This window comes from Candida oxycetoniae (assembly GCF_023343755.2).
Source record: "Candida oxycetoniae strain CBS 10844 chromosome Unknown scaffold40, whole genome shotgun sequence".
NCBI lineage: Eukaryota > Fungi > Ascomycota > Pichiomycetes > Serinales > Debaryomycetaceae > Lodderomyces > Lodderomyces oxycetoniae.
In genome coordinates this window covers 65,224-79,829 of record NW_026055415.1, presented here as the reverse complement: position 1 = coordinate 79,829, position 14,606 = coordinate 65,224, and the positions used below count along the sequence as shown (strand labels likewise).

The 14,606-nt window shown below is 41.9% G+C and overlaps 8 protein-coding genes across 8 annotated transcripts; 2 read left to right on the top strand and 6 right to left on the bottom strand. All coding sequences in view use genetic code 12, as the record gives it.

Moving 5' to 3' along the window:
• Positions 1 to 374: 374 nt before the first annotated feature.
• PET9 (ADP/ATP carrier protein) lies at positions 375 to 1,295 on the top strand (the record flags this gene model as incomplete). Its single annotated transcript, XM_049323533.1, has 1 exon — positions 375 to 1,295. The coding sequence occupies one exon, from the start codon at positions 375 to 377 to the stop codon at positions 1,293 to 1,295; it is 921 nt and encodes a 306-aa protein (XP_049180646.1).
• Positions 1,296 to 1,379: 84 nt separating this feature from the next.
• On the bottom strand, positions 1,380 to 2,630 carry SPE2 (adenosylmethionine decarboxylase; the record flags this gene model as incomplete). The annotated part of the gene is made up of 1 exon (XM_049323532.1): positions 1,380 to 2,630. The coding sequence occupies one exon, from the start codon at positions 2,628 to 2,630 to the stop codon at positions 1,380 to 1,382; it is 1,251 nt and encodes a 416-aa protein (XP_049180645.1).
• Positions 2,631 to 3,132: 502 nt separating this feature from the next.
• Positions 3,133 to 5,238, bottom strand: VPS1 (dynamin-like GTPase; the record flags this gene model as incomplete). The annotated part of the gene is made up of 1 exon (XM_049323531.1): positions 3,133 to 5,238. One exon carries the CDS (start codon positions 5,236 to 5,238, stop codon positions 3,133 to 3,135), a length of 2,106 nt encoding a protein of 701 aa, XP_049180644.1.
• Positions 5,239 to 5,344: 106 nt separating this feature from the next.
• On the bottom strand, positions 5,345 to 6,881 carry KGF56_002314 (uncharacterized protein; the record flags this gene model as incomplete). Its single annotated transcript, XM_049323530.1, has 3 exons — positions 5,345 to 5,653; positions 5,907 to 6,777; positions 6,844 to 6,881. The coding sequence occupies 3 exons, from the start codon at positions 6,879 to 6,881 to the stop codon at positions 5,345 to 5,347; spliced, it is 1,218 nt and encodes a 405-aa protein (XP_049180643.1).
• Positions 6,882 to 6,937: 56 nt separating this feature from the next.
• PUS4 (pseudouridine synthase) lies at positions 6,938 to 8,748 on the bottom strand (the record flags this gene model as incomplete). The annotated part of the gene is made up of 2 exons (XM_049323528.1): positions 6,938 to 7,942; positions 8,161 to 8,748. 2 exons carry the CDS (start codon positions 8,746 to 8,748, stop codon positions 6,938 to 6,940), a joined length of 1,593 nt encoding a protein of 530 aa, XP_049180642.1.
• A 433-nt stretch (positions 8,749 to 9,181) lies between these two features.
• Positions 9,182 to 11,218, top strand: KGF56_002312 (uncharacterized protein; the record flags this gene model as incomplete). Its single annotated transcript, XM_049323527.1, has 1 exon — positions 9,182 to 11,218. The coding sequence occupies one exon, from the start codon at positions 9,182 to 9,184 to the stop codon at positions 11,216 to 11,218; it is 2,037 nt and encodes a 678-aa protein (XP_049180641.1).
• A 44-nt stretch (positions 11,219 to 11,262) lies between these two features.
• CYC3 (holocytochrome c synthase) lies at positions 11,263 to 12,274 on the bottom strand (the record flags this gene model as incomplete). Its single annotated transcript, XM_049323526.1, has 2 exons — positions 11,263 to 11,978; positions 12,247 to 12,274. The coding sequence occupies 2 exons, from the start codon at positions 12,272 to 12,274 to the stop codon at positions 11,263 to 11,265; spliced, it is 744 nt and encodes a 247-aa protein (XP_049180640.1).
• Positions 12,275 to 13,048: 774 nt separating this feature from the next.
• On the bottom strand, positions 13,049 to 13,918 carry KGF56_002310 (uncharacterized protein; the record flags this gene model as incomplete). Its single annotated transcript, XM_049323525.1, has 1 exon — positions 13,049 to 13,918. The coding sequence occupies one exon, from the start codon at positions 13,916 to 13,918 to the stop codon at positions 13,049 to 13,051; it is 870 nt and encodes a 289-aa protein (XP_049180639.1).
• Positions 13,919 to 14,606: the final 688 nt, after the last annotated feature.

Here is a 14,606-nt window from a genome sequence, read left to right as displayed (position 1 = left end):
TAGAATAATATCAAATATGACTAGAGCATACCAGTAAAGACACTGAAGAGGACAGAGGACTCTCTCTACAACACTAAATACTCTATGCACCACTATCCACCATCGGCATCTACCTTCTCTCGGCTCTTTTCTATTCTGCATTCCCCTTTTCTTTTTCCAATTACACTGCATTAATATCTCAACTTTAATTTTTTCATTTCTACATTTTTTCACTTTTTTCATTTTTTTTTTCCATTCATTATTAATTTTTTTTTTTTTTCTTTTTTGTTTTTTTTTTCAAATTCGTTGACAAAAAATTTTCCATTCATCTCCCTCTTCTTTTTCTTCTTCTTCTATATCCCCAAAAAAAACACATCGTAACATATTCCTCTACAATGTCTGAAAAAGGTGCAAAGAGTAACTTCTTTATTGATTTCATGATGGGTGGTGTTTCCGCCGCCATCTCCAAAACCGCTGCTGCTCCAATCGAAAGAGTCAAATTGTTGCTTCAGAACCAAGACGAGATGTTGAAACAAGGTAGATTGGCTAAACCATACTCTGGTATTGGTGAATGTTTCAGAAGAACTGCTAGTGAAGAAGGTATTGCTTCCTTTTGGAGAGGTAACACTGCTAATGTGATCAGATACTTCCCAACCCAAGCTTTGAACTTTGCTTTCAAAGATAAGTTCAAGGCTATGTTTGGTTTCAAAAAGGAAGACAGTTACTGGAAATGGTTTGGTGGTAACTTGGCTTCCGGTGGTATGGCCGGTGCCACTTCCTTGGCTTTTGTCTACTCTTTGGACTATGCCAGAACCAGATTGGCCAATGACGCCAAATCTGCCAAGGGTGACGGTAAAGGTAGAGAATTCAACGGTTTGATCGATGTTTACAAAAAGACTTTGGCTACTGACGGTATTGCTGGTTTGTACAGAGGTTTCGGTCCTTCTGTTATTGGTATCATTGTTTACAGAGGTTTGTACTTTGGTCTCTATGATTCGTTGAAGCCAGTTGTTCTTGTTGGACCATTGCAAGGATCATTCTTGGCTTCTTTCCTTTTGGGTTGGGCTGTTACCACCGGTGCATCTACTGCTTCCTACCCATTGGATACCGTTCGTCGTCGTATGATGATGACCTCAGGTCAAAAAGTCAAGTACAATGGTGCTATTGACTGTGCTAGAAAGGTCATTGCTGCTGAAGGTGTTGCTTCTTTGTTCAAGGGTTGTGCTGCAAACATCTTGAGAGGTGTTGCAGGAGCTGGTGTCATTTCATTGTATGACCAACTCCAAGTCATCTTATTCGGTAAGAAATTCAAGTAAATAAAATAACATACAGAAGGAGAATTGATAGAAGATAGCCCTCTAATATATATATATATATATATTTCATATTTTTCATATTTTTCATTTTTCTGTATTAAAGTTCATATACAACAAGCTGTACTCATTCAAGTCGTAAATGGCCTTCTCTGCTCTCTTATAGTTGAGCTCCGACAAGTCGCAGTGGAGTAGTGCTTGACTAGTCGACTGGCGCTCGTCGTCGCCTACCTCGCTGATGAGTGTCATTGAGAATTTCTTTGGATGAAACGTTTTCAAGACTTTGGTTAAAACTGTTATCACATCCACCGTTTCGTTGAACGGGTAGTTGGTTTCGAAAGATGCATAGCTCCATCCTGACTCTGGTGTGATATGCAAAGTATAGTAGTACCCCCCGCCAATATTGGTGCAGATTGAATTGGATGAGAATCCGCACGGAGTGAATGCAAAGGAGTCGTGGATAAACTCATACACGTGCAGTCTTTTTGGTACCACGCTTTCATGTTCATCCTCACTTATGGATGGCGACGGCAAGTGGGTGTTTACAGTGGGAGACTGGAATATAGTGTCCAACTCTGTTTCCACCATAGTTTCAAAGCCAAGCTCGTGTCCCAAATCTTTTTCACCTCCGGGCTGTCTCAAGTAGATGAATGTTGATGCACATTTTGGATCCAATTCCGTCATCAAGATCTCGAACGTTTGGTCCAGCAAGGACCCATTGGGGTGGGACCCATTGGGATGGGACCCATTGGGGTGGAGTCCACTGGTTTGGCACCCACTAGGGTTGGCATTGCCTCCAACATAGAGGTACCAATGGTCATCACTGGCAAAGTCTCCTACTACATAGGACTTTCCCGAAACAAAATGTTCATTCAACAAAGCCACTTCACTCTTCCAGTCTCTATGAACATGGACCTGCTTTTCAGGAAACATAAACGATCTTCTTGAGTAGAAAACTCGGTATATTTGTTTGCTGGAGATGCCAAGAAGCATCTTTGTAGCTTGGAAAAGTTTATCCAAGCATGCTAATGTAGTAGTGGTGCCACATGTCTTTAAGATGATCTTATGCGGAAACACAAATAGCGAGGACTCACTCAAAAGGTAAGCGTCCATAAATTTGCACGACTTCATTGACAAGATTTTGCAACTGACCAAATCCAAAATGTCCACCCAAGTGGACATTGGCACAGACCTCATTCCATCAATGGCTGCACCAGAGGGCAAGTCAAACTCTGACTTCCAGAACCATATTTCTAGTAACTTCTCTGGCCCTTCAAATGCATTAGTAGAGTCCAAGTTTGTTGATAATTCGTGGTCAACATATTCAACGGAAACCATTTTCTTATCCAGGCTCTTTCAATTTGTTAAAGTAAAAGCTGTTTCGTAGGGGTTTTTTGGGCATGTAACGGATGGACTTGGTGTTTAGGAGGTCCCTTTTAAGTTGTTGCTGCAGAGTGAAAAATTTTGTATCCAGGGAAGAGAGAAGAAAAAAAAGAAGAAAAAAAAGAAGAAAAAAAAGCTACACTATCGAGCTACACTATCGAGCTACACTATCGAGCTACACTATTGAGCGAAGCGAGATAGTGTAGCGAGAGGCTGTTGGTAAATGTAACAGCTACAGTGTAATGGAGCTACACTATTGAGCGAAGCGAGATAGTGGAGCAAGCGGCTGCATAAATGTAATGGCTACACTATCTCGCTTCGCTCGATAGTGAAGTGAGAGGCTGTTGGTAAATGTAACAGCTACAGTGTAATGGAGCTACACTATCTCGCTTCGCTCAATAGTGTAGCTCGATAGTGTAAGAGTGTAACAAAATCATGGGTACATTTCTCTATTCTATTACACGGCAGAGACAATCTCACTAGCATTTCTCAACACCTCCACCATTCTTATACACTCTTTTCTCTTTTGCACAGTTAGCTCGTTCTCCTTTACCAATTCTGGCAACTCGGGACTGTTATACATCTTCTCCAACAACTCCTTCTGAATCTCGTCTTTGGACTTGTTGATCAACTTTAACATAATTGCCTTGGGAACAACATCGGCAACTGTTCTCTTAACTATATTGTAGTATGATGAGATCAACAATTTGATCACTTCCGTCTCCATGGTTTCTCTTTCGGTCATGGTTCCAGTTGCCCTCAACACTGGAGGCGGCGCTTCCATCTGCTGCAATCTCTTTTTATTCTTTGAAGAGAAAAACCCACCAAAAAATCCATTATTGGCTTCATTGGAGTTAGATAATGAGTGTTGCAGCTGGTGCTGCTGTAGTTGTGGTTGTGGTTGTGGTTGTTGCTGAGGTAATGGTTTCCCGGTCTTTGGGTCCACTGCAACTTGCGGTCTTGGATGGAACTTCTCCTCCACATACGCCATGGCCTGTGTACCGGTTAACAAGTCCGGGTGTGCAGTGTTGACATATGTTTCTTCGGACTTTATAATATCCGACACAAACTCTGTAGTAGGAACAAGCACCTCTCTCAAATACTGGATAAAGTGGTTGGACAAGTGCTCCTTTAAGGCTGGGTACCTTGTGTACTGCGGCTTGTTGAGAATCTGCGACAAGATCCGAACCAATTCATCAAAGATCAAGTTGATGCATCGAATGGAGGGTTCCTCCATCCTCTTGATTTGCTGTTTCACCAAGACTGTGAATGCAGATGTGCCTACAAAGAGAGAGGGTGCTGACCCTGACGTATTGTGTAAAATGGTTCTGATATCTGCATCCTTGATCTGATCATACGGATCCAAAGCATTGATCCCGTTCTTGAAGATCTCATGAAACACAAATGATATACGAGCACCTCCAGTCAACTCCTGCGACGTCAACTCCTTCGACTCACCGTCCAAAATGCCATTATAGTCCTTTGTAAAGCTTGTGATCATGCTCAACGCAATCGATGCAGGCGACTCGGACATCTCGGGTCCTAGCATGCTCAAGTCGGCCTGGTACTTTTTCAACGAATGGTCGATTCTCATCTTGATCTCGGGCAATGTGCTCTTGATATGGTGCATCAAGATCCCGTTCAACTTCTTGGCCAAGTAGGGAGTACCACAGAACTGCGCTTTAGCTCGGTACGAAGGGTGGTTCTCGAAAAAGGTTTGTTCATTAAGTAAAGCTTGTCTGATAGTTTTCTTTGTTTCAATATCCTTTTGACCTCTGTTGATAACAGGAACATATCCAAACCTCAAGGGAATCACTCTTCCTGCTAATATATCAATCACATCCGTGCCTTGGTCCATAAGGTCCACTTTTGTCAACACACCAATAGTCCTCGACCCTTCTGGATCCACTTCTCTAGCCAACTTCAATCCATCAGAGTTGGCCAAATCCGTGTTGGCCGCATTCACACTGAGAATGATGGCATTGGGTTTCGAGATGAACTTCATAATCATATCTCTAATCTGACGCTCTATGTCCTTTGGCTGATCGCCAACAGGCACCTTGGTGAGACCAGGCAAATCAACCAACGTCAAGGTCAATACATGTGGAGAATAGATCCTCAAGTTGATGGGCACGTGCGAGATCCCCAAATTCTTTCCTGTTTTCGCATCAGTCTCACGAACAATCTCGTTTCTGATATCTTCGAAATTGTAAAACTTTTTGCCTGGCAAGTGCAAAAACTCCCCCCATTCGTCTATATTGTTTTCTGTCTGCCCACCGCGATTCTCACTGGAATTAACGTCAACCAAGTCCCTTTGGCCCTCCTTCTTTACACTGGCTCGTCTATTGGTAAGCTGCAACACCAACGGTCTCCTAGTAACGATTCCTGTACCTCTGGGTAAAAAATCTCGACCAACAATGTTTTCCAAAACGGATGATTTACCTGATGATTGCGACCCTACAACGGTGATCTGGGGCAAGTCAACAGGTGACGACGACCCTCCTCCAAGAGGCGCCAATGCATCCTGCAACTTATTAATAGTGGCAATTAACGTTTCGTCCATGTTGTTGTAGAGCAAAAAAAGAATGAGGAAAAGAGATAATGTTTCTTTTATTATATTTTTCGTTTCTTTGGGTGGCACTTGGATGAATTGTTTTGGACACTACCTCTTACCAGATATACACATTAAACTCTAGCTCGCTGTTGATAAGCACTGCCTCGGTGAGTTCCCAAGGTACATTGAAAATTCCCGAGTTGATCTTGGGGATGTTCACTTTACAATGGCCCACTTGGTTAAAAAGATCTCTCAATGCGTTTTCGGTGTGCTTCACAATCTGGTGCGGTGTTTGAGTAAAGTCGCTGGTGAATAAACACGCAATGGAAGTGCCGCTCTCCTCAACAAGTAGAGCTGTTCCCAACAAATCGGTGTGACTATTGCAATGCTCATTATACTGTTTGAAAGCCATCGGGTACTTCTTCTTGAATACTGCAGCAATGCCGCCGCCCCAACTCCCTTGTGTATTGCACGCATGTGCTAATACCACCTGCCCCTCTGAGTCCGTAGACGTAAATAGATCGCCTTGGATATATTGTGTTATTGTCATTGAAGAGAGAGGAACTAGAATTTTTGTACATGTGTACCAATTACAATTTTATTACAACCATTTCCCCTGGTGAGTGGTGTTTTATCGCGTTGAAAAAAAAACCTTGCTCCGAGCCACACGCAAGTACGTTTTCGAGAACTTGCTCGGATGTGGATGCTGGCGAGTAGGATTTTTCCTCATAGCTACTGGTGAATATCATGTGGTGATGGTGTCGGTGTCGGTGGTGCTGCTCTTGCTGCTTTTGCTCCAGATGATTGTTCTCTGGCACCATATAAAACTCAATCTCGTCACCTACTTTGGGTGCTGCCTCAGGAGATAATGCAAGAATGCCAGCTTTTGCTCCCCAGCCTCCTCCCCCTGCAACCACCTTGAACCTTTCCCCAGTATTACATATCCTTACAAATACCTGAGTCTCTTTGCTTTTCAAAGCCATCAACTTTTCACTCTCCTCTAAGTATTGTGCAGCAGGTGCTTTTTCAACTGTTTTCAACAAGTTCCCAATGCAACTAGTAATCTTGAAACTGCGCGGAAAAAGTGGAACCCAATTATCGAGCACAGTGGCTTTGGCATGCAGTGGTACAACGCCTCGCGGAAGGTCCACCACGAGGCTGGACAAGTGCTCACCAGAATGGGCGGGCCCCAGTCCGGAGGGCCCTCCATTTGAATCGAGATAGAATAACGTGACCAGTGACCCTGTGGAAAAAATGGTATTTGCAACACTCATTTTCATATTCATTTCGTGTCTCAAATTCAAGCCAATACTCCCGCTGATGTTTCTCCAATTGCGTGTGTTTGCCTCTTCAAGTAATACTGAACTATGGATCTTCACTTTATGGTCTAGCCAAAGCTCGCTCACCCCGTTTCTACTGTGCAAAACAGTATCTATACCAGCAACAACAACTTGAAGGTCACTCTCCCTGTGCAATGCAATAGAGTCTTGAATAACCTGCGCAAGGTTATTCGGTGTCGAGAATAAAACCACAGATTCAACAGAGAAGCTTGTACGTAGTGGTGGCGGCACCACCAATCGGTAATCTGTGGGGTTGATTATACATCGAGCATACGACTTTGTACTGCTGAAACGTGCAAATTTACGGAACATAATAATGTGAAAGAAATGAAATAAAAAAAGCTATTTTTTTTTTTTTTTTTTTTCCTTTATTCTACCTTATCGATGGTTCTCTTTCTTCCTGCAAGCTCCCTTTCCAAGTCAATGTTTGCACCACCTTGATCCAATACTTTTTTCAATACGGGACCCCATACACTCTCCTCCTTGTGAAAGTCTTGTATTGTGAAAACGTTTTTATCGAGTTCCCATTCGGATTGCTTGGTTCGAATAAGCTCTACCATGTATGCCGACGATTGCATAGCTCGTCCAATATCACTAATGAGACTTCTTATATAAGTTCCAGATGATACATCTGCTATAAGGTGAAGCAAGGGTAACTTTTGCGGAAGCAGTTCCCCCTCTGGCAATAGCCGTGGCTTTGGCACCACTGCATCCTTGTCTGCAAAGTACAATGGAGAGTCGTTTAGTGTAGGGTTGTTCTTCAACGCATGCTCTTTCGGCACACCGTTCTCGTCCAATTCACTTTCAAGCTTGACAAACTCGTGATTGGTACTTAGCAAGTCGTCGTCAATGACCTGGATACTATTTACTTTGACATCTCTCACCTTGATCTGTTTAGGCAACGGCAACCCTTCTCTTGCATACTCGTACAATGGTTTGCCATTCACTTTCAATGCAGAGAATATAGGAGGCGTTTGCTTGATCTCGCCCACAAATCTCTTCACTGTCAGTTTCACCAACTCCGGCGTGATATGCTGGATTTCGTTTTGAGTAAGGATTTCTCCCTCGGAGTCGCCTGTAGTGGTGGACATTCCTAGCAATGCCTTTGTCTCGTACGTCTTTTGACATTCAGACAAATAGTATTGTAGTTTCTTTGTTCCCAGCCCAACTCCAACAACAAGCACGCCACTTGCCATGGGGTCCAACGTTCCTCCATGTCCAATCTTGATCTTTGCAGCCTTGGCTTTTTGTTGTGCACGATGTTTCCATTTCCTATCGCGGCTGAGATCATACTCTATTTTCTCTCTCATCAACTTCAAGTCGCTAGCAAATACCCCAGACTTGGTAAAGAGCTCTTGGATCTCGGCAATGAACTTGGCCGAGCTCTTTCCAGCAGGCTTGTATATTGCAAAAACCCCATTCATTGAGGGAGGGAAGAAAAGAGAAAAAGAGGGAAAAAAAGAGAGATGAGAAAAAAATGAAAAAAATAGAGTGAGATGAGAGTGATTATGGTTTGGGAATTACTATATCTAGCTGTGTTCAACTGTTAGTAACGCTTTAGTGACTCCCTGCTATTACTCCTCATACATACTGATAAGTACCCGGTTGTTTGTGGTGAAACTACAACCAAGTCGATACCTGCTTCCTTGAAATGTTTGTTCTGCTCATCAATCAATGTATCTAGTTTCCGTAGAGTTCTGTTTGTATGTGTGCCACCAATATGGTTCCATACAAGAGTGGACATCCCGCCCGTTAGTATATCCAAGATATTCTCCACTGCAGTGCACAATGAGTATGGCGTAAACGCTTCGCTTAGAATATTGTTAATCTCAAGCACTACCTTATAAAGCTCGTCCTTACTTATAACCAGATCCAATCCCAAAACTTTAGAAGTGACGCCAAATTTGTTCAAGTCGTAGTTTCCCACCGCATCTCCACCATTAATTGCCCCTTCCTCGTCTCCGGGGTATACAGTTGAAAACTGAGGTATCAAATCTGAATACTCATTGCAATACCACCGCGGGATTCTTATTACCCTGGTATGCAATGGCGCATCTGCATATATATTGGGGAAATGGTTCACCACCAATGAAGGTGTTCCTTTCAGCACCAAATACTCGTGGTGGTTAAAAAACACAAGTGGTGTTGAAAGCTGGTACTTCTCATCAACATGGTTCATAATAGATCAAGAGAAAAAAAAGAAAACAAAAAAGAGAGAAAAAAAAAAATTTTTTTTCTTTTTTTCATTTTCTCATTACTTCTTCTTTTCTCTTTAGTGGGTTCCACTAAGTCTATCCTCCTCCAAGTATGTCTCCAAGTTTACACTGCGCTTTCTATGATGATACAGAGTCGATAGACTCCATACCATAAACCCAGCTCAATTGATATTTTGTTTATGATAAAAACCTGTTTTTTTTTTTATACTTCTATCTGATATCTGCAGTGATTGTAAGGAATAGTACTAACATAGTGTATATAGTTTGTATAGCAAATACAGATTGCATCACCATCACCACCACCAATAAACTTTCTATTTCTCTCACCATTAGTGGGAAAAAAAAAAAAAAAAAAAGAAGAACAAACTCTTTTCCGTTTTCCTTTCCCAATACCAAATGATACCGTGCAGATATATTCTCGGTCAGGGGTTGAGGAGACAGGCGAGGCACTATGTTGGACGTAGTGGTATTGTGTTTAGGGCCGCAGCTTCACAGACAGCTACTACGAAGAAAAGTACTCATGTCAATCAGAAGTTGAAAGATATCACTGACCAAATCCAACAAACTCTAGTCTCCAATGATACAAAGGAAATAAAAAATATCATTGAAGAGGGAATCACTTTTCTAAACCAAGTTCAGAAACAAGAGTTTATATCGGAACAGAGTCTAGCTAATGCATTTACACCATTAGCTACCGAGCTATTTGAAATGGTCAAGTCCAAAAACGAAGCTGATTTGGAACTGCTCGTCGAGTTTTTCATTGAGCATCGTATTGCACATCCATACCACTTCACCGAGCTTGCCGCATCATGGCTCAGGCACGAGCCCTCTATACCACTGCTGAATCTTGACAAAGTGATACAACTATGGGTCAAGTATATTGAGTATAAAAGTGCTAATCAAGTGTACTTTCCTGCTGCTGAATCGCTCACCAAAAAGCCAATCAACTACCAGCCATTCTACTTCACTAACCTTGCATACTATGCATATGTGTTATCGTGTTTGCAGCAAGGAGTGGCCTTCGACAGAGACACCGCTACAAAGTTCTTGATGAGAGATAGGGTCCCCACGTACCAACAAGTTCGTGTCACTTTAGAGCAAAACAATATCTTTTCCCGAACCGAGTTTGGCCGATTTGTAAACTACTTGGAGGAAGATAGAAAACAGAAGATAGACCCCAACTCTTCTAGCATGATCACTAGGATTCACAATGCCTCTGATAAAAGATCGCTCGATAATCTCTATGCTGAGATTGTCGAGATATCAAAGCAACGTGACTTGAAGATCGAAGAGAGGATATTGGTTCAATTTATGGAAAGCTATTTCTACCTCGACGAGTACGACGAGGTGTTCAGTATGTTTCAGAACATCATCAACTCAGGCATTGCTCCTTCCATCGGAGCATGGAACGTGGTTCTTCGCGGTATGATAAACCCCAATAGGTTCCTGCGTGCATCCACTGAGCAAAGAAAAGAGTTTATCAAGGCGTTTGAAAGAACACTCGCTACCATCAAGGCAAGCAAACTAGACTTTAACGCTGAGACCTTGGGTGCCATCATCAGCTCGTACGCCATAGCCGACAAATTCGATGTGGCAGAAGAGTACGCTAAAAAGTACGACAAACTAGGAATCACCAGCACTGCCAAAGATGGAATACTAAGAGGATTGATATTCAACGGAAGGATCAAAGACGCAGAGTCCAAGTTGAAAGAGTATGTCAACGAGAAGGATGGGTACAGGCCAAAAACAAATTTGATGAACGACTTCCTCAACTACTATGCAAAAAGGAAAAACTATAATGCCATCTTTGCCATCAACGACTTTATGCAACAAAACAAAATTCCCGAAAATGTATCAACATTGACAACCATAACCAATGCATATGTCAGTGCTCTTGTTGAAAAGGGAAGAAGTCCCAACCTCGCCGTTTTCTTAAACAGTTTAAAGGGGTCTGCCACAAAGTTGAATGACTACACTTTCTCCTCTGTGCTTAATGGGTTGATTCAATCTGCAAACATCCAAGCGGCAAGAGAATTGTACCGTGTGTTGCATTTGCGGTACCCCAGATCCGCATGGATCCATAGTAACATGTTGACTGCAGAGTTGACCCTTGGTGATATTACCACTGCAGAAGCAATCTTTCTCCACTACTTGAAGGAAATCAGAAACGATACAATCATTTGGAACACAATGATCAAGAACTTGCTACCGCGTAATGACAAGTTGGCCCTAGAGTATTATGAGAAACTCAAATTACAAACTAGTGCCTCCCCAAATAGATACACCTACTACTTCTTGTTTGACCATTTTGGCAAAAGGGCAAACAAAGATGTGATTCGTATGCTTCTTGGTGATTTGGCAAAAACTCCTCTAAACGAGTATGGTGAACAGTTGAGTAAACTCTTGAGTCAAATCAATGCAACCCTTGTATAAGAAGGAAAAAGAAAAAACCAAAAAAAAAAAAAAACTTGTATATACTATATCCTTTCTACTACATCATCCCCCATTGCTTTGTGCCATACCGGCTTTGCAAAAGTAACTATTCTGTCTCGTAGACTCTCTGCACTGTCCAATGCCGGCCGCGTGTCCAACACAAATGAAGGCATTCCCGTCTCCTCATCATCCGGCGCCCCGTAATAATCAATAATGTACCTCACCTCCTTCCATCCTTGGTTCTTTCCGCAACTTCTCAACACTGTCCAGTCGTGCCTGTCAAATGGTGGCGTTGTGTTGAAAGTATTGGGGAAAACACTACCCAACCATAGATACATTCTTGCCTTGGGTGACAAGTCATGAGGCTTTCCGGTAAACTTCTTCAACCTAGGCTCAATCTTTGTTTCCTTAGTATACTTATCCTCCCACTCCAATATTTGTTGCCATGCGCCTTCGTTTAAGAAATTGTGCACTTCCACCATGGACTCAACTGCGTCTTCAGGTATGCCATCTCCTTTTCCCTTGGCCAACATTGCATTCAACATTTGCTGTGGTGATGGGTACTCCCATAACCCTTGGTCTTGCGACTCGCCTCGCGGGATGCTAGATATAGTTCGTTCGGTGGGTAAGCGGATCTTTTGGCCTGGTGCATGTTCGCTCGAAATACCCATGGGCATATTATTTAAAGGGTTTAGCTCATTGTTCGATGATGTCACAGGACATGTCGCTTTCAAAAAAGAGTGGTCTACAGGGCATCCCTCTACTGCTGCTGGGATCGGGATCGTTTTGTTAGTGTTTGCCCAAAACCATCCCATTGTAGAAGAAAAAAAGATTAATCTGGGAAGAGGAGAAAAAGAAGGAAAAAAAAAAAAAGTATTCAAAAAATAAGAGAGATGATTCGCAGTTGGAAAAGTAGGTGCACGTGCGGATCAAAGGGAAAAAGAAAACTTTTAAGATGAAACTCTTCATCTTAGTGGCACCTACACTATTTCAAAAGGCAAGGGCTTCTACTGGGAAAGTGGGCTTACCCAAAGTAGATACTTCTACAAGGTGCATCTAAATAGAAAAGGCGTACGTGTTAGTTCTACAGAGGTTGGAGGTAAATATTATTTGAAGGCTTTATCTTGATCTCAAAGGAAATGACTTTTACCGGGTGCTATTTTTAAAATAAAAGCACTCATTCTTAATTGGAATGAGAATTCTCATCCCCTGATAACCAGCCACTTTTCTTTTTTTTTTTTTTTTTCCTCCCTCTCTCTCTCTCTCCTTTTTAAAATTCAGACATTTTTTTTTTTTTTTTTTTTTTTTTTTTTTTTTTTTTTTTTTTTTTTTTTTTTNTTTTTTTTTAAATTTTTACTTTTTTTTTTTTTTTTTTTTTTTTTTTGGTTTTCACACTTTAGACATTTTTTTCTCAAATTAGTGCAAAAAAAAATACAACAAGTGGGAACTAATTAAAGGAGTCTAATTGAGATGAAACTAAATAAGATGAAACCAAAAGGAGGCGCAAGATAAAGGCTCAGGTGATGTAATGGAGTGGACTCTGACAGATATGCCTCATTGCCATGGCTCTATTTGGTTGTCATGGGTAGTCAGTGGGGGGACAGCTAATGTCAAGTTGTCCTGACTACGAATATACGCGTGAAGGGGCTCAATTTTTTATGTTTGAGACATTGTGTCTGCTTGTAGACTGCATATAGGCGATATATACGAGATCTAAATCTGCGCGACAATTTAAGTTGTGTGAGAAAAAAAAAAGAAAATAGTGATGTTTCAATTACAAGTATAATTGGAGGGAAAGACACAGGCGGCAGGAGAGGAAACAAACTATCACTACAGTGTAGAAGATGCATCACGTAAGGAGTTGTAGTGCTCACCCAATCCGTATGAGTGCTTGTAGTAGCCCAACATGAGCTCTGGCTCGTCCTTTGCGTCTTCGTTGATCCGTATAGTAGATGCCCCTGCCATATAGATGCTTATACAGCAGTCAAACACTCTTGCCAAAGCTAGCACCTCCATGTCTGACCCCCACATTGCTGTTGCTCTCAACTCCTGGCAGTAATCTGTGACATCTCTCATTGTATTGGTGACTTCATCGAAAAGGTAAGGGATAAAGTCGTCCTTGTGCGATAAGATGTAGTCTGCAGCCAAATCCCTCAACTGCTGGACTGTTTTTGTAATGCCGCGTCGCTGCAAAAGCTGATCTGCAATTGCTGCGAAAAGACAATGGCCGTCCGGTTTGATTTCATACAAGGACAACCCATGAAGACTTAAAAGTTGGTTCATTGAGTCCATCTCAATTTGCCTATAGTCTATACTATTTGCGGCCTCATTCTTTGCCTCGTTTCGGATGCGTTCTGTTTCGGCTTTGCGTATTGCAAGACGCTCCTTCTGTCTGTTTCGCCGTTTGGGTTTGGATAAAGGCGGCTCCTCATTATCCTTATTTTCATTCTCTTCAAGTGATACTTGGGCAAGTAGTGTTTCCGGCGTTACCTCCACCTCTGTCACCGCTTGCTCATCTCCATTTAGTAGAGCCATTTCCTCCGCATGTTTTCTCTTTAAGTTGTCTTCCAACTCCTGGCATTTCGAAAGCACACCTTTTCGCGTCTTTTTCGTAGCCTGTTTCTTTAACCCAGTGATGGTATTGACCAAATCCCTGAGCTCCTTTCTCTGGCGTTGACAGAGCTCCTCCATATTCACCATCTTTCAATAAAAAATGCTTTGTGTCGAAAAAAAAAATTTTCTCTAAAAAAAAAATAGAGACAAAAAAAGATTATAAGTTGCTACTAGTTAAGGTCCTCCGACAGTTAAGCAATTATCCTCTTTTGGGACAAAAAAAACCAAAGATCTACTCAATTTATCTGATTTTGTCAAATTGGCATGAAACACTGACACTATCTCACTGGAGACGACAACTAGAACTGTTCAAGTGTTATGAGAAAACAAAAAAGAAGAATACACCAGAGATCAAAACATAATGATGAAACGTGGGAAAGATCAGGTGGAACTCGATCCAAGTGTAATCTTTCAAACCCGTGTGCCATTGCCGAGGTGCAACCTTCCTCTCGCTAGTAGTTGCCCAATGGTGAATTAAGTCCTCCGTCATTGTTCTATTGTTCCTACTCCTGTCCTCTTCCATCACCACCTCTGTACCCTCTCCCTCCTTTTAGTTAAACTTCTAATCCCCGAGAGAACACATCTTTGATGAAAGCATACAGTGGTTTGATTGTTTGTAGACTATGGCGCTACACGGATCTAATTTTAAGGATCAACAATAGGCTCATAGTATGTACGTCACAAGTCGTGTGTGTAGTGTCTAGCGTGTACTGTCTACCGTGTAGTGTCTAGCGTGTACTATTTAGTGTGTACTATTTAGTGTGTACTATTTAGT